At 43.5% G+C, this 21862-nt stretch overlaps 1 protein-coding gene across 2 annotated transcripts in view; it reads left to right on the top strand.

Moving 5' to 3' along the window:
• The window catches only part of SLF2 (SMC5-SMC6 complex localization factor 2), a 34282-nt gene that overhangs the window by 5891 nt on the left and 6529 nt on the right, over window positions 1-21862 (top strand). For both annotated transcript variants that reach the window (XM_066600929.1, XM_066600930.1), the window contains exons 2-17: window positions 1567-1610; window positions 3307-3956; window positions 5790-6122; window positions 6208-6299; window positions 7393-7503; window positions 7894-8061; window positions 11452-11554; window positions 12323-12398; window positions 14385-14520; window positions 15346-15439; window positions 16307-16483; window positions 16605-16702; window positions 17423-17510; window positions 19335-19445; window positions 21259-21336; window positions 21765-21851. In XM_066600929.1, the coding sequence (XP_066457026.1) occupies window positions 1567-1610; window positions 3307-3956; window positions 5790-6122; window positions 6208-6299; window positions 7393-7503; window positions 7894-8061; window positions 11452-11554; window positions 12323-12398; window positions 14385-14520; window positions 15346-15439; window positions 16307-16483; window positions 16605-16702; window positions 17423-17510; window positions 19335-19445; window positions 21259-21336; window positions 21765-21851 (2446 nt within the window). The remainder of the gene's footprint in view (window positions 1-1566; window positions 1611-3306; window positions 3957-5789; window positions 6123-6207; window positions 6300-7392; window positions 7504-7893; window positions 8062-11451; window positions 11555-12322; window positions 12399-14384; window positions 14521-15345; window positions 15440-16306; window positions 16484-16604; window positions 16703-17422; window positions 17511-19334; window positions 19446-21258; window positions 21337-21764; window positions 21852-21862) is intronic.

Consider the following 21862-nt stretch of genomic DNA (forward strand, 5'->3'; position numbering starts at 1 on the left):
CCATTGGGCGCTATCTCACCAGCAGTTCTCCCCTGCAAAACGAAGGAGCAGAGACCTCGACTTCTCAGTTCAATGACGGACGACTCCAAGTAACCAAGCTAGAGGTGGCCCAACAGTGGACTAGAGCCTCCATGCCTGTCTGTATCACATCTTGTATCCAAGCTAGAGGCGGTACAACAGGGTACTAGAGCCTCCATGCCTGCCTGTATCACATCTTGTATCCAAGCTAGAGGCGGTACAACAGGGTACTAGAGCCTCCATGCCTGCCTGTATCACATCTTGTATCCAAGCTAGAGGCGGTACAACAGGGTACTAGAGCCTCCATGCCTGCCTGTATCACATCTTGTATCCAAGCTAGAGGCGGTACAACAGGGTACTAGAGCCTCTATGCCCGCCTCTATCACATCTTGTATCCAAGCTAGAGGCGGTACAACAGGGTACTAGAGCCTCTCTACAAGGGGTCAGTTTTCCACAATAAATCCTCCTTTTGCTCTGCTATTGTAATCCCTTACTAATAACATTACAATCACAGAGAAAGTCTGATTCGATTCCGACAACTTCTTTTTCTCGGCGCTTGATCTCTTTATTTTGTTGCAGTGTATGATGGGTAATACCGCAGACTATGAAAATATTGTATTTCTCGCAGAGGGTGAACGCCGTAACAATAACTTGAACCACGGTGCCAGCATGCAGTGCCTTGGGCTAATGATGCATACTAATGTACGGTGCATCAGGTGGTTACAGTGGCGGTGCAGTCATCCTGGTTTGTCCCGGCCCAGAGGGGCGCTTTAAATCTGCCGTTCCTCTGCATTTCCAGGAGGAATTACATACATTGACAGCCGGACGTTCGCATTTGCAGATACGTTGTAAGAACGCACCCTGGACAGTGAGACCAGGTAACGGGCACCGCCCTACTGTTAGCGCCCATAAACTAGTAGGATTAGCGGAGGAAACGCCCCGTGAAGAGCTCTGAAAGAAGAGGCCGAGGATTCTCCTATTGTGGGGAGTGCAAGTATTTACTAAGATAACCGGTAGTCCTCTACAACATTCATCCAGTGCGTAAGATTCTTCACTGGGAATTATCAGGTTGAAAGGTAGAAGAAGAACCCGTCTGCTGGTATTTTACCAGTCTGATTGCTCGTATAATATGCTGCATCGTAGAACGCGGTTCAGTCGTCGCTGCAGTCCTCGGGGGATAGCTCTTGTTTATCTGATATTAAAATAGCTCACCGTGCTCCTCCGCATCTGATGCCCGCTGTTGGCACTTGAAAGAGTAAACAAAATCGTTTATTCAGTGTCTAGGATCTGTAGGATTTGCCTGCTGTAAAGCCCTATCCGCATGCATCGTACTGCGACCTGCAGGGCTGCTGCTTGGCATCTGAGGCTGCATCCATCCGACAGGCTGCCTCATCGGTTTGTACTACATTGTAGTGGGTTGTGTATTGTAAGCTATACAAGCAGTAAATCTTAGACTACATGTTTTGGTATAACGAATTTTGGCTTCATAGTTATGTAAACAGGCGCTAAGATCTACCATTTCCCTCATGTTTGGCTTTTTCATTGCAGAAACCACCACATAACGGATTTCTTCAAGCCATGTAGCCAGCCAGGTATGCATACGTATTATCTTAAACACTTCTTAGCGTGAATTGTAAACTTAAAGAAACACTTAACATAGAAAAGTTCCAAAAATGGTTTATGGCTTTATGGCTCATTTACACGCAACGATTATCGCTTAAAATTCATTCAAACATGAGTGATAATCGTTGCCTGTAAACGCTGCCATCGTTTACTCTTCGGCTGAACGATGATTTTAAAGTGAGCTTAATATCCATCGTTCAGCTAGAGAGATAACGGGGACTGCACCCTGTATTCTGCCGACAGCTCGTGCGAGAATAATGGAGCTGTGTGCAGAGCTCAGACCACATGATGTTCTTTGCAAACAACTCCCGGAGGCCCTTTTACATTCAAATGAAGCTGATTAAAGTGTTAATGGACATTCATGTTCATTAACACTTTATGCAAAACAATCGCGAAAAACTGTCAGTCTTTCAATTGTTTAAAAGATTGTCTTTGCGTGTAAACGGGCAAGCGTGATATCTGACTGTGAAACTTGGCACAATATCACGCTCACCAACATGCGTTTGTACACGGATGAGAGATGTTTTCCTGACAAAAACTCCTCCCATCAGTTTTTTGAGGTTACAAGCATGGCTTCTAGGTGTGTTGGAAGATCGGCAAGTATTTCCGATTATGCACATCGCGGGGCGTAAAATGTGTTTTTCTGTCCCACTGAAAACAATGGGTGATGCATTCCGAGGAACATAAAAAAAATTAACATGCAGTGTTTTTGTTGTTTTCCTTGTGTAGGAGAATTATTGCTGAGACGATCAGGCATCCGTTGCCCAACAGATTGTTCCGTGTAAAAGTGCCCTTAGGCTATATGGAGATGCCTGTCAGATGACTTTCAGAGCTGTTATTCATCTGTTAAAAAAAAATCTAAATTCTATGCAACTTAAATTGATGTCCGTATTGGAAAAAGTCAGGTGCGACTAAAAATTCACATAAGTCGCATTAGGGTGCAGGTCACAATGAGGCACCATTGGCAATCATTAGACGTGACGTTGCATGCGGCACATCAACATGTATCTCTAGCCTAAATCTTTCTTTCTTTTTTTTTTTTTTTTTTTCCTTCTTCTCTTAAATTTATGTCTGTCATGTTATGGTCCCACATAAGCTGTCGCCGCACCATGGGTTGAGGTCAAGAACCGTGCTGATGAGGCAGGTCCATGTGTCTCCAAAGACTGGGAATTAAAAGCCAGGCAGAATCCATACAATTCCCAGTCATTGATACAAGGCTTGTCTAAAGAGTCTAACATTGACTTGCAGGTGGTGGTGCAGAGGTATTATTCTATTGCCCTTATTTGCATATTACCCAGAGGAGCATGAATAGCTTTGTAAGTCTCCTCAATCACATTCTGGGTGTTCTCCCTAAGGAGAAAAGATAGCATCCTAATAAATTAAAGGGAGCCTGTTGCTCCGAACAGCACCATAAGCTAAGTTATGGTGCTGTTCTGGGAGGTGACTGAGCCGAGGGATGTCCTTTTTATAGCCCAATGCGCTGTCTGCACGTGGTCTTCAGACCACTGTATGTACACACTCCCATAGACTTTTTTTAGGCCGGTTGCACACAAGTGAAATATTGCTGCATTTTTGCACCCGTGTTAGGCCATTTAGCTGGACTAGCAGCATTATAGGGCTTCTTCTGTATTTCTTTATGATCATGTTGCTTTGTTCTATCCACAGCGACAGATGCGCTTCTTTCTGCTTTAAGTGGAACTCTCAGCAGCGAGTCCATGAAGCTGCACACACAAGATGTGCCATCTTGGAACGAAAAGTCGGTTACGTCTCGGACACCAAGAAAGATCCTAACCTCCTCAGCCAACACAAGCCCCAGTGCTGAGCCCTCTCTAAGTGTCCGAAAAGAGAATCAGACCATTGTAAGAAAAATTGAGGAATTTTGTCCAAAATGCGGAAAGAGTTTACTGTCTCCAAGGGTATTGCTGAGAAGACTAATCTTGCCGGTCAACTCGCAGGTTTATTTAAAAAGCAAAGGAGGGTATAAAATGTTTTCTAACGATTCTGAGGTTGTGCCTGTCACCAGCGCTGACGCTGGGCAGCACTCGCCATCCGTAAGACATAGGTCACGTAATAGAAGTAAAAGCGCACTGACTCTTTTGGGGAGATCGCCTTCATGTAAAAAACGATATTTTGAGAATATATGTCAATCTGCAATAAGTAGGCAAAAAAAGTGCTGTCCTTTAAAATCTCTTAACCTATTAAGGTCAGATTTACAGGCACCCCTTGACTTGTGCCAGGATGAAATAACACTGAAGAAAAACATGCACCTGGTTGTTAATCTGGGGAACACTGGGTCAAATCAGTCTGGTCAACAGGTATGACCATGTGCAACCTGACTGTAGTGTGTAGAATTTGTGTTCGTTTTCTTCATAAATCACAGGCTTCATGGTGTTCTAGTTGTTTAGTGTGCAGTGATTACCCCATAGCCATCACCCATAAAGGGAATGTGTCATCAGAAAGTAGCCTATTGTTTTAACCAAGTTTTTATAGCAAATCTATAATTTTTTTTAAAAAAAACTTGGGGGTTGTAATTTTCAATTTCATATCCAGGGGATTCGTCACTGTTTCGGGATTGTCATCTTCCTCAATGACGTTGCTTCAGATGCGGTCTCTAGTTTTATTGCATCTTTACAGAAAATGTTCCCGCATCAGTTCATATCAATGTAGTGCACAGGAATGAAAATAAATCCTGGCCATCTGGCCTCTCGCTACACCTATGACAGTGCTGTTTGTAAAATTTTTAAACCTAGCACCTCAAAACTTTATACAAGCAGCGCATACTTCAACCCAAATTGTATATCCGCACAGGAGGCGTTATGCCCTATTGGGCCTTGCCGTCAATACCAAACAGAGCCACTCCATTCTTTCAGCATGGGAGCCCGGAAGCTTCAAGCAGTCATGGTAGCATATATCTGAACAGGGTGGGTCTCATACCCACTTGTGCATGGCCTCTCTTAGGCGGAGAGCTAGAACGGGAGCTCAGAAGCCACCTCTGACAAACTACCACCTCCTTTTAATAAGACCTTTACTATAGGGGCAAAATAGTGAATAGTTTATCTATGAGGGTGTAACAAAAAAAGTCAGGTTTAAATGGCTCATTCTGTCAATGGGTGGTATATTAGGACAATTATATAGCGGAATTACAGCATACTCCAACAAATATGTATTGCTGTATAGTCACTATAGATCTGTGGTGTTAAGCAGCATGTACTATAATTTCAGCTTATAGTGTGCTCTCTCAGTCTTTAGGATTGGGGTCATGGGATGCAACGCACACTATTAATAGAGGTGCAATTGGAATGCCTGAGACTGAAATATAGGCTCCAACAGCCCTACTGGAGGCGTAGTAGGGTGGGCAGGAGATCGGCAGCCAATCCACTATGGAGAAGGCCATGCAATGATGGGTGGTAGACTTTATCTTTCACACCCAAACCTTCTTGCTACCCAATTTGCTTGAGGCTGGCAGGCCCCCTTGACTATAGAATGCAGGGCTTTTTTTTTTTTTTTTGTTAATAGCTAAAAGTGTCTCAAAGTCAAAAAATATGGTGGTAAAAAATATATAGGTGACACATTCCCTTTTATATGCAACAATGCTGATCCAACTGGATACATTTAGTTTAAATGGTTACGTTTGATATATGAAAATCCATAAATCTGTACAATATCGTATTTAAATGGCTGAAGCTGACCAAACATGCAAGAAAGCAGTCATCCCAACCCACTGACTTTTGCCATGAGCGTTTAACGGTATCGTGTGTATGGAGTCCTCTGTCCGCTGATGGCAGATGTCTGTCCAAAAATCCTTTGTTTATGTAGAAAATGCACATCTCTCCCCCAATGGAAAAAAAACCAAAAAACATGCACCCATGGCCTTGGCCAAACGTGCATGTTTCTAATGGGGTCTGGAGACCTACTGAAGCTTTGGTCAAGAGTGTTTGGCAGAGATCCTCTCTTACTTGATTTGTTGGCCAGCTTAAAGTTTTCCGTTTTGCAAAACTTTGATCGTAGCAAACCCATACAAACAGTGAAAGTCTGCCATTGTATCCATTTGAATCGCTAGCATTACCTTGTGTGTGTTTCCGTAAGGCAGTGGTGGTAGCTTTCATCATGGCCTACATTCATTATAATGGTTTTGCTTATTTTTACAGGTAACCCACATTGCTTCAGTCCCTGGCGACTCTATGTACGTCCAGTCGGCACATCCAGAACTGAGAGATTGTTCTTCTTTTCCTGATGCTGACGAAGTCCATGCTAAGAAATCGAAGAGAAGTTCTTACAGAGCTGAGTGGCAGAGCTCGGACAGTGAGGAATCCCTTACAGCCGTCTCCTTAAGTAGTGATGATGATGAAGAGGAGGAGACTTTTAAACCCTTGGATGAGATATTGGAAATGGCAACAAAAACGGTTCCAGCAACCCCAGAGAAGGGAAATCTAAACCTCTCGTCTATTTCTTTATCGCAGTCTCCTCTCATTACAACTCCAGTATGTCTGACTTTTTAAAATGACTTTGTGCTGCTCTGTTGTAATGTGTTTTTTTTATTTTTAATTCTGTTTTTTTATTTTCCAGAGTACCAGAAATGTACGGACAAATTTCCAAACGTCCTCCCCGTATGTTAATAACTTGGATCGACTAGTGAAAGAACAGGAAGAAAGTAAAAGGTTTGTCCTACCATCTGTACGTCGATGAACATAGAAGGTTTGGTTTTGCTGATACATTGTATTTGCCAGAGATGATTATGTGAAATGCATAAACGGTCACAGAAAATACAGCGAAATTGCGCATGTCCTTTGGATACGATGTTGTTTGTGTGAAACATTTTGTTTTTGTAATCGGTAACCCTTGCTGACATCAGTTGTACGTGTTGAGCCCACACCAATCAGCAGCATGTATCTTTAGGCTGGAGAGCAGGACGGGGTGATTAATTTGCTGCCTTAAGGCCATAAGATTAGTGTTTGGCTCTGCTGCCATTAAACATAGCACTCGGCCCATCAGCCTTACGCATGTATACGCCACTGTGTCCCAGCTCATCAGTGCTGAGCTACTGATGCAATCTGGAGAAGGATGTGCAGCTGCTGGGGGAGGGGACTACGGGGGCTGCTGGGGGAGGGGACTACGGGGGCTGCTGGGGGAGGGGACTACGGGGGCTGCTGGGGGAGGGGACTACGGGGGCTGCTGGGGGAGGGGGCTGCTGGGGGAGGGGGCTGCTGCGGGAGGGGGCTACGGGGGCTGCTGCGGGAGGGGACTACGGGGAAGGCGCTTGCTGCTGCTGCAGGACAATACTGCATGGGCAGGGGGTTGCTGCTGCTGCAGGACGGTACTGCAGGGGGAGGGGGTTGCTGCTGCTGCAGGACGGTACTACAGGGAGGCTGCATAGGACACTGGGGGGAATCTGGAGAGCACAGTATGGTGGGCTGCAGTGGAGACCCTACAACTTACAGGGGCACTGCAGGAGTTGCACCATTGACGGGGCTGTGATGACTTGGGACTGTTCATAGTACATCACAACTGTGATTACTGGGAAGGTTAGAACCGATCCTTTGTGCGCATAGTTAGTAAAATGTCCCTCTGTTGGGATGTATTCAGACACTGCAGTCACATCAATTTTTTACGTGTTATTTGTTTTTTGTTTTTTTGCAAGTTTTGCAAATTGTGGAAAAAAAATAGCCATTTTAGCACAGAATGAAAATGTTTAGGTTTCTTGTCACTTTTGTTATTGTCACTTACTGTGTTTTATTGGTTGTTGCATATCAGGTTAGGTGACATGGAAAAGGTTTTACGAGAAGGCTTAGACAAAGGATTGGGTGTGAACAATGAAGAACTTGAGGACACTGCAGAGGATGGTAAACTTACAGATGAACACCGGTAAGTAATAGTATTGACAGGTAACATGCTGATTGGGCTTTTGTTTTTAAATGCTGGAATTGCTGAATAAATAATTTTTTTTAAATACTTTTCTCAATTACACACTGCAAAATATTGTGACATCTGTTAGGTCTTGTTCATACATTGTATCTAACAGTGAGCCACGGGACTACTTCCCTTAATAAATCAGAACAAAAACTGTGTACCCGCCTTTCAGAGAGCGTTATATCAAATCGGCTAAATTTGAGTGATTTGGTGATCGTGGTCGGTCACATAACTGCTTTCACAGTTGTCTTGAAGCTGTCTAAAATGCTTTTTTTTTTTTCTGATTGGTGTAACAATTCATCGATTGCTGTACTGTTAAGATCTTTCCATTTATTCATTTTATAGAGAATTTTTAGATAAATTTAAATTGGACGCAAATGCTATACCGGATCAGCATCCCGGGGAAGAAATCTTCTATTTACCTCAATCTGGAGCCATCTTTAACCTCCGTACACTTGATTTGAAACATTCGGAATTCTCTGCCGGAAGCTCTGAAGAGAATCTGATTTTCAGGTAAACTGTTTTAACAATACACGTGTGTGAGGAGCTCTCTTTCCATATGAATGTTTCTGGGTTTTTTGTTTTTTTTTTATTGCATGCTTTACAGTGTTCGGCTCTAAGTGTCCGGTTTGAATTTCCCATCTGGTAGTATTATGCTCAGAGTGCTCTTTGTAAAGTGTTATTAGTAATTACCATTTCAGCAAGTAAAATTTAATTGTATAATGAAAAACGTAATTTCTCATCCGTTCTATTGGGGAACACAGCTGAAAACCGGCGGACAGTAAGCAAAAAAGAAAATTATTAGCTCCTCCTCCTAGCTATACCCCTCCTGCAGGCACCTAGCTTATTCAGTTTTAGCTGAGTGTCCGCAGGAAGCACACATTCCTTTTACTTCTGGATTTTTGGGAATACAGGGATGACCTTAGTCTCTCCCTGATACTCCACCTAGGAGGGGGAACAGACTGGAACTAACCAGTCTATTGCCAGCCGGATCCTCAGAAGAAAAGAAGGCACGATCAACAATAGTTTGACCCTGACCCACTAGCCATAGTTTCCCCCCTTCCTTTTGGAGCACTCCCTCCCTATTCAAAAATAGGGGCGCAGAGTGCTGGAGCTACATTTCAGTTGGGAAATGTGTGTATTCCACCATGTAGGTAAGTATTAGTCCCTTATACTCTTACTCCTTCCGCACCACTACCTCCTCCACCATCCACTTCAGGCTCCCCACATGCAGTTTAACCCTCTTCTTCCAGCCTACCTCCCCCAGGTTCCCTTATTTATCCTGAGGTGTACCTTAGAGGTGTAGGGGCTCCTTTTCCCTCACTTGCTATAGCCCCCCCCCCCCCCCCCCCTGTTGACATTCCTGTTGGGGAAGCTGAGGGGGCTCTTGGCACCTCACTGGGACTCGGAGGGGGAAAGGGGGTTCTGGTGCCCCTTCGCGCGGCTCCTAGCTGGCAGGGGGGAGGGCATACTATTCAGCGGTGGGCGCTGTGATATCGTGGCGCCAGGTGGAAATGCAAAGAAAGATTCTAGCTTCCAGTCCCCTCCTCTTCTCAGCAGGGTGGCATTCAGGGGAGCTCCCGTGGGTGTGGGTGACGTGTACACTGCCCAATCAGGGTTTCTAGTGATGGAGGAAGGACCTTAGGTCCCGCCGCCTCTTCCACATATAACCCGTCATTGGGTCCTTTGTACTCGGGATTACAGCCTGCTGGCACCAGTGGTGCTTCTGCGCTCCTTCTCTTCTCTTTCACGGCAAATATTTGGCATTTCCAGACCAGTTCCGGACCGGGTAAGCACTGTCTGGTGGCTAGCTCCTCTCCTCTTTGCTCCTCCTGCAGTGCCCATAGCAATGGGCCCATAAAAAAGCGCTCTACTGACTATACTACACACAGTCTTTTTGGCACCATGTCTAACTCCAGAGTTGAAGGCTCCAGACAGGGTCAAGCTAGAGCCATGCATTTTCACTGTACTTGCTGCAGTACCAGGTTTTCATGCGGACAGGCTGAGCTGTTGTGCTCCAACTCTCTTCCATCAAAAAAGTTGGGTGAGGCCTGCCTAAATACGGCCAGATTATTGGCCTGTGCCTCAGCAGCTTTGATAACCTCCCACCGGACTCTATTGCTCGAGTCCTGGGCCACAAATGCCACGTCTTCCTTTTGTTGGCTCCCACCAGACTAGACAAGATCTGTGTTGAAGGAAAAGGCCACCGTTAGTTCCTTTCACCGCTTACAGCCCCAGAACCTTGGGTAGCAAGAAATACTCACAGGACCAAAACCAAAAGCCCTCCCTAAAATAGTGTCCTTCCTGGTCTCCCCCACCAAAATCCAATTCTGCCCCCACCAAATCCTTCGTTTGAAGGGCAGCCCCCACCCTAGAAGGATTGGTTGGGGGGATGTCTTTACCTGTTCTGGGAGACCTTGCTCGCTCGTGTCTCAGACGTCTGGGTCCAGGAGGTCTTATCTCCTCAGGCGGCGCCATAGATTTTTCTTCTGCGATCCCCCAGATTGCTTCTTGAGCTCCAGAATTCCAGTGTCTCATTCGAAAGTCAACGCTTTGGCTGAGGCTATATAGGCACTATACTCTCAGCGTGTAATAGTCCCTGTTCTTCCCTTAGAACGCTTCAAAGAGTTCTATACCAATATTTTGGCGATGCCCAATAAGGTTGGCGCTGTCATACCCATTCGGGACTTGAAGTTAAATCATTATGTCAAAGTTCAGCACTTACGCATGGAGTCTTTGAGGTCTGTCATTGTTTCTATGGAACCAGGGGAGTTTGACCTCCATAAACATCAAGGATGCCTTTCTTCATGTCCCCATCTTTCGAGTACATCAGCGACTCCTCCAATCGAAACTCTTAACTCGCAGCCCTCTCATTCAGCTTGGCCACAGCCACCCGAGTCTGCACAAAGGTTTTGGCATTAGTAATGGCTCTTCTCCACTCCAAGGGGATATTGGCCATCCCCGAAATCTTGTTGAAGGCTCTGACGCAGTTGGACAATCTGAAGAGCCTTCACATCACTCTAAACGCTATTTCCCAGTTTGGGTCGATCTTCAACCACCCGAAGTTCTCCCTAACACCATCACAACATCTGGACTTTCTGGGTCTCTCACTCGACACTGCACATACCAAGGTCCTACTTCCGCCGCAGAAATTGCATATCCTTCTGGGTCAGGTGTGTTTACTACAATCTCAGACACTCATGGCCACTCATCGCTGCATGAGAGTACTGGGGCTGATGGAATCGCCTTGAAGGATGAGACCATTTGGCCAGTTTCACACCCTCCAGTGGGACAAATCCCCCAGACTCCCTTGATTTAGAGATCCACCTAGTCCAGCAGCTTCAACGCTCTCTTCTAAGGTCGCTGAGCCATCTGACTCCTTTACACTGGCAGGCACTCACCACGAATGCCAGCCTACTTGGCTGGGGATGGGGATGCTCTGCAGCAACTCATTGCTCGGGGGGCACTTTGGACCTTGCAGGAGTCTGGCATTCTGATAAACGTGTTTGAACTTCGGGCCTTTTTCCTGTCTCTTCAACACTTCACCACCCCAGCTAACAGATCTTCCAGTTTGCATCTAAATGGGCAATGCGCATAGCTTTTAGTGAATGTAGTCACTATGTAGCTATCTATACAGCTGCTGGCCAGGGGCACTCTTGTTCCTGGCAAACCAATGAAGTGGATGTAGCATTAAACTAACACTGCAGCCCTATCGTTTTTGGGGCCAGTTTTGGTACAATAGCAATATGGCATCTCTTTATAAGATGCGAATACCCCTTTTAATTTCTGTGTAACTCATAACAGGTTTGCTAGCTATATACAGTTATATACACTATATATTGGTATTTTTTTTGTTCTCCATTATGGTATATATTATGTCTACTTGTTTTCTTTTTCATACAGCTGTAATCAAGAAAATCAAATTATGTTGGCCACCGATGGGTTTTTAACTTTTTTGTACCGCTTTAAAAAATGTCCAGATTTTCTAATGAGATGGCTCTTCCAGGTAAGCATTAGTACACTTGTAGCCTGACCAAAGATTAGTCAGATCTGTGGTTGCAAATTGATTTCCTCCATCTGTATATAATGTGCACGTTTTTAGGCCGCCTACACATGAATACATTTTTGCTGCGGAATTCACGACGGGCGTCTGCACTGCGGATCCGTAGCAAATACCGTCCATAGCATGCTATGGAAAATCTATTGTTTTGTTTTTTTCCCTGTATACACACAGAAACCAATTGTGGTTTCCGCGAGTTGAGGAGAAATTACAGCATGCTCCATTTTTGTGTGAATTCCAATTTATATTGTGGGTAGGTCGCGGATTTTGCATCATCGCCTGGCGACAGCACGGAATAAATAAACATTTGAAGAAAAAAAAAATCTGTATTGCACATATCAGGCGGCTCACTGCGACCATCCACAGTACAGATGAAGAGGAAAAGAGACCAGTATGCACAGACGCTGTCTGAGTTGGACTCCGCTGCGGTCTCCCGCATGCGGAATCCGGCTGTGCTATGTGCAAGCGGCCTTATGGTTTAGGCTGACAGGCAGACCTATTGGCTAAGTTACACAATATTTTTTAGGCTAGGTGAAGAGAGGATCTATCCGCTTAGTATGCAGCCATTAAACAGCATTGTATAGCGTGCAGATAGTTTGCTTTCATAAAAATTACAGTTCTGCTTGTCAGATCAGATATACAACTGTTCCACTGTAAGGTAGTGTATACAGCTTTATTGCAATTATTAATGAAAGGCAAATCCTTTTCTTACAGATGGTTTCCATTCATCCATCGTATGCCGTTTCCGTTAAACTGTTGCACACTCTGATAGAAATTACTTGCAATAGTCGTAAGTATGATTAATTATTTGTAGGGACTTGTTGCATCTTCATTAGAGATGAGAGAATGTGCTCGTTTAGAGCAATTACTCGAGCGAGTATTGCTTTTTGAGTAACCCTAATCGGGCGAAAAGATTCGGGGGGGTGAGCAGGAGGGGGGAGGGGGAGAGAGAGAGAGCACCCCCTGCTCCACCCCGGCGCCCCCCGAATCTTTTCGCCCGAGTAGGCAGTTACTCGAAAAAAGCAATGCTCGTTCGAGTAATTGCCCTAAACGAGCACGTTCGCTCATCTCTAATCTTCATCTTTCATTCTGAAGCTGAATATTTTAATCAAACCAAACCAAATGGGAAGAATTCACCTGGTAATATCAATATAAAGTGTAAATCAGCAAATCCTTCTTTAAAAAAAAAAATATTGCATCCTCTGTTTGCTTTTTGAAACAGAATATTAATGACTTGATTTGCTTGGGCCTTCTTATTATGGCACAGGTAGAGTCCAAAGAGAGCCTACTATTATGGCACTCCTGATCACATGGGCACTGCCACTGGGCCAGGGTTGAAAGGAGCAGGAGGGCAGCTGCAGTACACAGCCGCGGTCCTGCTGTTTTGACAGAAATCAAAGAGACCTATTGTATGATGCAATCACAGCGGCTTCCACCATATACAGGGAATGTAAGGGAGGGATCCCCTTTTGTTCAAGCTGCAAGAAATCCCTATGGTGCGATCCATATGCATATCTTTCATGGTTAGACAACACAGGATCCATTGAAGGAATCTAGGGCTGTTTACTAAGTATGTCTTAATAACAGGCCCCCTGAAGTGCATAGGTTAATGATTTTGCATATACCTTATATACTCGAGTATTAGCTGACCCGAGTATAAGCAGAGTCAATAAATCTTTTACCACAAAAAACTGGAAAAACTTACTGACTTGAGTATAAGCCGAGCTTTACTTGAGTATATACTAGATTTAAAAAAAAACCCTCTTACTCCCCTCCCAGCCGGCTTCTGTGCGGCAAGCTGCTTGAATTCTTCCCGCTGTCATCCCTCACCGTCCTCTCTGCTTGGCTCTGTCAGCACTATGTAAGTAAGCACTGTAATTGGATCAAGCGCCAGCCAATCACAGCTCGATCATTCACAGCCAATCGGCTTATACTCAAGTATATATGGTAGGTGTACATTTTTATGTAAAATCATAATGCCTATAAATCCAATTATGAGATTTTTAAAATAACTTCTCTAAAGCTTTTTTTAATCCGTTCGAAACAAACGGCGCAGACAGTGAGACAGATTTACTATTGAAAATGCATGAGTTATGTGCTTTGTATCTTTTTTTATACCCTTTCAAACACCACCTTGCTGTGTCCAAGGGGCATGGTCAACATGACACAAGCTCTGGCATAAACTAAGCCAACTAATAAGTGGGATGACATTAGACTAGACGTCTAAATATGCAAAAAACGTATCTGGCATAAGTCACTGTGATAAATCTAGTGCATTTTAAGACTGTCTAGTCTAAAGGCCCATTTACACGCAAAGATAATCGTTCAAAAGAGGTTTTGAGCAATTGTTTTGCATAAGCTGCTAATGGACACTAATGCCCATTAGCAGCTTATCACCTTCATTTGCATGTAAATCAGCCTCTGGAGCTGTATACAGAGAACAGCAGGTGGTCTCTTCTCTGCATTCAGGTCCTTTGTTCTGCTAAGGGACTGCCTGGAACTCTGAATACTGAATACAATGTAATCAGCAGCTCCCCGTGGAGAATTCAGGAGGAGGAGAGGAGAAGGGAGCGACAGCCTGCAGCAGTGCCTTGGGAGGTGAGTATTGTGGGTTTTTTTTTTTCTACACCATATTGCCAGTATAAAAGCCCACAGTAGGGGGGGGCATTTTATATGCCGGAAAATATAGATTTTTCTGAGTGTGGGGCTTCTTATTTGGACTATTGTTATAGGAGCTTGCATTTCTATTCTTATTTTAATTTATTCCCTTTCATAGTTACAAATCTGCAAGAAAAACCCTGGACTCCGTCATTGTTGGATATCGCCACTGTGTTTGCAAACATGGGCATTCACTTTGATATTCTCTTCCCTCTTCCACACATCCGTCCTTCATTTAGCTCTGTGGACTTGGAGTAAGTGCTTAATCACCCAGTATACCTTTATGGTGTTGGAGGTTATCCCTAATGGGCAACCGCTTGTATTAAAAAAAAAAAAAAAAGCAAGCCACCTTGGCCATCAGCTCTGGTCAGTATCAGTTACAGCCAAATGTTAAGCATTAAGCAAAGGCTGCAAGTACCCTAGTTAACTGCTGATTAGGGATTATGTATAGTAAACAATCATTCACAGTTGTGCATTACAGATCTGTATTCCCTTTTTTTTCTACTTCTTTGAAAAAAAAAATGTTGCTATTGCAGTTAAGTGATTTTATTCACAGTTCCATTTTTTTTTTAAAAACACACTTTTTGCTTTATGCCCATGTTTTGTTTTTTTTTTTTCTTTCCCATTATGCAGCATGTTCCAACTGATCGGTATTGCTACCAGTTTTAGCACAGAAAGAAGTTAGTGGGTTGAATTTGAAAATGCATGTTCTGTATTGGTGTAGTTCACACACGTGTGTGTGTGTGTGTGTGTGTGTGTGTGTGTTGTTTTTATCAACTCTGTTTCAGCAATAGGAAAATGGTGAAAAACTTTTATTTTTTAGCAACAAAATGTAAATGCAGGAGTAAAGCAGATAACTCCTGTAACAGAATATGGAAGAAAAACTAATATACTTCAGAAACAAAATAACAGATTGTAACTCCAAAGCTTAAAAGAAAATCTGTATTGTCCATTTTCTTTGGTCTGCACTTTCATACGAATGTGTGAATGAGCCCTCGCCCTGCTTTTCTTGTCAGCTTTGGAATATGGATTTTTCTATCCCTATATTTTTATTTTCTTTTTATTGTATGTTTTAACAGACCGGCGCTGCCTCTGGCTGGATTATTCGAAAGCAGGCAGTCTGACCCAGTATTTTCTCAGGTTCCAGAATCTCAGATTGCTCATGTGATTAAGGTAAGTGACATTTACATAGATTACAGATTGTGTACAAATCCAAGGTTCTTGTACAAGAACAAGTCAGTCTTGTACGCCGTTGTATGGTGGATCCATAACGGGCTGCTCCTATAACATGCATTCCAAAAATCAGAGGAACCATACTTTTTAGAAAAGCCGGTAAGGTTGCGCATCCAGACTCGGTCTGTTGCACTTTTTCTTTGGAAACTATTTAAAAGAGTGGAAAGATAAAGAAAGGGTTCATCCCCCTTCTTTTAGAGAGACACAAGCCAGAGTGGACAGCCGCTATCGCACAGGAAACTATTATCATATGTATAGCTGATGGAAACTTTTTTTAATGCTACGTCAGCTGTTTTTTTTTTGGGGGGGGGGGAGGGGGGGATTGTGTTTTAGAAAAAACAGCTTCCTTCTAAAAAGGGATTATTTTTGTAAGGCAGCCCATTTAATGATTAAAGAACTTATTTATCACCTATCCACAGGATAAAGGTGATAAATGTCCAATTACTGGGGTTCCAACTATTGGGTCCCTTAGGTAACAGGGAAACCACACACCCAGAGCCCTGCTTAGTGAATAGAGCCACTGTGTGCATGTGTGACCACTGCGCCATTCACTCGGCTATCTGCCTCAATCCCATCCATAGGAGTGCGTGGAGCAGTGGTCATACATATACATTGCCACTCCGTTCATAATGTAGAGGTTTTACCAGTAACCAGAATTTATGGTAAACTTGTCATATATCACATCACTCTTAAAACAAATGTTTTTTCCCCAGTAATGATAAATAAGTGGAATATGTCCGTGTAACCAAGCAGGATGTTGGGGAGGAAAAACAAGTGGAAGTGTATCTAATTTGTGCGCCTTTACAGTTTTTAGGTTTTTGCTCAACAATCTGCCGAGAGAGTTTCTGTGACCTGGAGATCCTTGCGCTCATAGTTTTGCTCTTGAAGTTGCACTTAGAAAAGGAGTTAAAGGACTTTCCAGTAATGGATTTGCACTGTCTCATTGAAGCCCTGCTTCAAAATATCAAGTCCTGGGAGACTGTAGTAAGTGAAGCTCAGAAACAGAAAATGTGAATGATTGAACTTTCGCTTTATAATCTTTCTTTCTTTCTTTCTTTCTTTCTTTCTTTCTTTCTTTCTTTCTTTCTTTCTTTTTTTTTGTAAGATGCCGGAGATGTTTTATGCAATAAGTGAACTTTCCACTCATCACCATAACTACATCAAATTGTTGCAGCTCATTCCAACTTCAGTGGGTCGTGGAAGGTAATGATCTCTTTACAAAATACTTCATGTATAAAAGGTGGCTTTACCTATTGATGGTGTAGAGGTTCACTTACACATACGCTGTTTTGTCGGTGCTTTTGCAATTGCTGCAAAATGTTGCATTTTTGGTCTCCATTACAAAAATGATGGGGGGGGGGGGGGGTGGAAGAGACAAAAGTGTGAAAATAACTGCATCTGCATATAAATATATTTTTTTACACGGGCTTCATACTATCTGATCTACTTTAGACTTTTCCAACATGGATCTAACAAGTTAATCTACAGCAGAGCTACAAAGCTGAGCCTCAGACTTGTGCGGATTTTCATGTGGTTCCGCACACAAAGTTTGTCTTTGTCAATTAGGCGATTCCATGCAAGGCCTCCAATGGCAGATTTCAGGCTAAGAATTGACAAGTAAACTCTTTTTTTTTTTTTTTTTTTTCTTTTCTGCAATGCATATTTCAAAATCCGCTTGCGGGAAAATTCTGCACAGTAATGAAGTATGTCACGGCTTTCATTAGAATGCTAAAATGGTGTGAATTCTGCCATGTATGAGGCCTTTAGTGTACGGTAATAACTAATAACTGAAGTGGTTTAATATTTGTCGTTAGTGTACCACCTGCAGTTGATTGTTTTTCCTTAGTATTACACACAACTGTGGCATAATTTAATGGTAATTGCATCTTATTCTAACGTCTTACCTCAATTTTTATTTTTCAGACAGCTGCGAAAACACCTCAGCCTAATTTTCATGTCCAATATTCTCTATGGAAACTGCACAGATATTCCACTGGACTATGATTCTCAGGTAGGTATCTGCTTTTCTGCCTTCAGCAGTGTTGGGATGGCCGCAGCCTTCTGTCAGGTTTTACTATTGCTTTAAAGCCGAATGCATTCGGGCGGATTTTTGCTGCGGAACCTGCGGCGGGCGTCTGCCCGCAGGTTCTGCAGCAATGTCCGTCCATAACATGCAATGTAAAAGTGATTCTTCCGTGCACATGAGCAGAAATCACTTGTGATTCCCACCCGCGGAGGAAAAATCGCAGCGTGCTCCATTTAGGTACGTTTTCCACACGGACTGCTTCTATTGAAGTCAATGGAAGCCATCCGACCCACTGGCCCATCCACAGTACAGAGAATGAAAAAAAATGCAGGTATGCAGGGGTCACCAGCCACGGTTACGGCCCGATTCCGTGCAGAATTATCCACGCGGAATCAGTGTGCGCCCATGTGCATGAGGCCTAAGGCTGTTTGTTGTGAGACTAGCTGCAGTGTGAACAGTGAGCCTAAGGCCCCCTGTCCATGGGCATTGGGAAGTCCAAAAGGAGCCACCGCCGAATCTCCGCCGGTCAGTCCTATCTGATAGATAGGCTGTCCGCAGAGAATCGCAATGATTCTCCGCTCCGTGGACGTGTATTCACCAGCGGACAGGGGGCCTCAGGGAAAAGTTACACACTCTCTGTAATTGTAGAGGACTTTCAGTGCAGATTATGCACTGAAATTCGCTCTCAATCTTCAGTAGAGTCTGTGGTTTTGTTGTAGATTTGTGGTATCTGCTATGGAAATGACGTACAGCATGGTAACTTTGCCTTAGGCCTTATTCAGATGGCAGTATTCTGGTTGGTATTTTGTATCAGTATTTGCAAGCCAAAGTCAGGTGTGGGTTGAAAAATCAGAGATGCAAAGCATTTTAACTTTTCTCTGTAGGTTCTACTGTTTTTGGTGTACAAATACTGAAGCAAAATAGTGATCACAATACCGCCCTATAAATAAGGCCTTAAAGGGGTTGTTTCACTTCTGTCCCCCAGGAATCTTGTTTCCCCAAGCTTATGTCTTTATGTACTGAGCTGTTTTGCTGCAGGAAGCAGACAGCTCCATACATTTCGCAGTGGCCTGGGTTTGCACTGCAGGTTGAGTCCTATTGAAGTGAATGGGACATGGCTTGCAATACTAGTCCAGATGTACGGAGCCATCCTCTTCCTAAAGCAAACTGCTCACTACATAAAGGCACCAGCCTGGGAGAAACAGTTGATCACCTGAGGGTCCCAGGTGTCAGACCCCTGCCAATCTGCTAATGATGACCTATCCTGAAGATAGGCCATAAACCGCTAGTAGTGGGGAAAACCCCTTGAAACTGGAAATCATTACACATTGCTGTGTTGTCTGAAGGGTACAACTGTCCAGACTCTGCCTCCCATGGAACATGGATCTAAGGGTCCTTTTAGACAAGCTGTTTATCTCTTAAACCGCTAGCTTCTTCGCTATTGTGCGGCCTGTTTAGACCGGTAGATACATCGTTGGCTCATTCAAGCAAGAATCCTTAAGAATCATTTAGTCGTTCACATTCTCTGTATAAGTGAATGAGAGGGACTGAATGATTGCCGGTTTTAAACCAAACGAGCTAACGTCATTCATTCTATTCCCGCATAAAATGAACGATGAACGAAAAGTGAATTATTATTCAGCGTTCGGATGTTGGCTCACGTTTAGACCAAACAATTATCGCACGCTTTCGCTCTTTCAACAATTTTTGTACCATAATCGTTTTGTTTACAGGCACCTTAAGTGGAAATTTACTCCAGTTCTCTCATTTGAACCTATTTTGTGTTTTTTGTTTTTTTTTTCTTACCAGATGGTCCTTTTAAGCGAATTAATGTCTCAAATGAGGCCGTCTTCATTGGTAAAAGAAATGCAAAAATGTCCTGAAAATATGTCCAAGACTTCACTTGATTTGGACCAAGAGGTAATAGACTAAGAAAGCCTGAAGCATCCTCCTAATGCAGACGCTTATATACACAAAAGCTCAAAAAAATGAAGGGAACACTTAAGCATACCAGAATAACTCAAAGTCCCTTAAACTTCAGGGACATAAAATCTGTCCAGTTAAGAAGCATAAGTGACTGTGAGTCAGTTTCACCTGCTTTAGTGCAAATGAAAGTGACAGCAGATGTGCTGGAGAGGTGACAGCAAGACAATCCCCCAAAAAAGGAATGCAGACCATTTTTTTTTTTTTCGTTGAATGGCTGTGATTGGCTGAGCCGTGGCGCTCGAGAACCAATCAATGCAGCGCTCGATGAACCAATTAGAGGCAGGATTTATGAAACTCCTGACCAGAAAGCGGTGGCTGAAGACTGCAAACAAGTGCCGGAGCTGCAGAGAGAAGAGGCCTTAGTGTGTGCTGCACAGAACAGCAGAATTGGCAGGTCCACCATGTTATGCCCTCTTCTCCCAACAGATAGTGAGCGAGTTCACACTGGGCACATGACAGACATGAGTGGAGATGCTGTGCTGAACTTTGTGATGTGTGATTTATTTTTTTTTTTATTTATTTTTTTTAAAATTTTTTTTCAATATAAGTATTCCCTTAGTTTCTTTGAGCAGTTTATATGATGGGGCGCGCTGATAAGTCCTTGACTCTGGCCACAGGAAAGTGACCTAGAACAATGAAATTCTATTCCCCTCAAATATTAGTGCACTGCTTACTGCAGTGTGGCAACTTCTTCAACCCATCCAGAAAGAATTCCTTTGGTTGGGCAGCACACAATATGTCACCTGCTGTAATTCTGTCAGAAAAGGAGGCAAATTTGGTTCCCTTAAGATGTTTCTTCAAGTTAGAAAACAGATGATAGTCCGATGGTGTCAGATAAGGGGAATAAGGAGGATGAACCAGCACTTCGAAGTCCAGGTCAGCCTGTTTTAGCTGCCGTGTGGCATGAGGCATTGTTGTGTAAAAACACGACACCATAGATCAACTGTCCACGCCTTTAAAACTTCAATGGCTCCTTCAATTTATCCAGGCGTGTTCTGCTGTCTGAAGCGCCCACCCCCTGTCACCGAGCGGAGAATCATTGTGATTTTCCGCTCTCGACCAGCAATTCGCAGCACGCTGCGAATTGCCGCGATTCTCCGGTCAGCCTATCTGTCAGACGAGATCCGTCTACCCACGCCTGCGCCCGTGCAGCGGAGATCTGCCGTGGGATACCGCAATGCCCGTGGACAGGCAGCCTAAATTCGACAGACTTCCAGTATCATGTCATGGATATCATCTACGGTTTCTGGAATGGTCACCATTGGAGGTATTCTGGAATAGTCTTCATCGTAAAACCATGAATGTCGTTGATCGACATTCCTGTCAGAAGCAGGAGCTTTATCGCCGCTCTGCTCTTCTTTGCAGTGAAATCTGCTGCAGACTGTGCCATGTCGTCTTCAAACCTGCATAACATAAGAATGGCACATGAAATTGTTGCAAAATTTGCCCAAAAAGTATATTGTAAAGAGTCAGCTTTCAAGTGATAAAACTTTAATTGATGTGAAGACAAATTAAGGTAAAAAAGCCAAAGACTTATCAGCCCCTCCACACCCCCTCATATATATACTATGTGTTTTTTTTTTGTTTGTTGTTTTTTTTGTTTTTAGATAATCTAAAAGTTTGTTTTAATGTGCTGTTTTCACCATCTTTAGGCACGTATTGACTACAGACCTTGTACTAATAGTGATATGAGAGCTTGGAGTATTGGTTTTCATCTGACTTTCCTATCCAATGTTTTACTTTCCAGGCTTATTATCGGACCTTTAGCCTTTTACATCTCGTAAACGATGCAAGTAACTCAGATGAGCCACCTTCCATACAGAGAGTAAGTGTAATACTGCGTGTGTAACTGGTGCCATCATAGACCAGAATAGAGGTCCCTATACACGGGACGATTATCGCTTCTCTGTTTTGCTTTTCTGTGAATGGAGTTGGAGCGAGCCGAGGATAGTTCTCGCCCGCCTCCATTCACAGTAAGCAGGCAGTCGCTCAAAAAATTGAATAAATCCTGTTTACACGGCCGACAGACGCTTTGGTTTTTAGATGAACTATAAACTAAGTGAGTCCAATGGATGAGCGATTTGTCACTCTTTGCCCTGTCGGCAGCCGTATGTACATAGGACGACTGTCGCCCAAATTTGCTGTTTCTAGTGACCATTCAGGCGATGATCGCTCCCTGTAAAGGTACCTTTATGTTCACATAATGTATATTGAAGTACATATATTTTGTTTAACTACAATTTTTCGGTACAGAAATATCTGCAGAAACTATGCACTGAATTGGAGAAGCACATCAAAAGTGATATTCGGGAAGATACAAGATATTTCTACCGTACAAAGGTACAATGTTT

The sequence above is a fragment of the Eleutherodactylus coqui genome, chromosome 4, assembly GCF_035609145.1.
Source record: "Eleutherodactylus coqui strain aEleCoq1 chromosome 4, aEleCoq1.hap1, whole genome shotgun sequence".
Classification (NCBI taxonomy): Eukaryota; Metazoa; Chordata; class Amphibia; order Anura; family Eleutherodactylidae; genus Eleutherodactylus; species Eleutherodactylus coqui.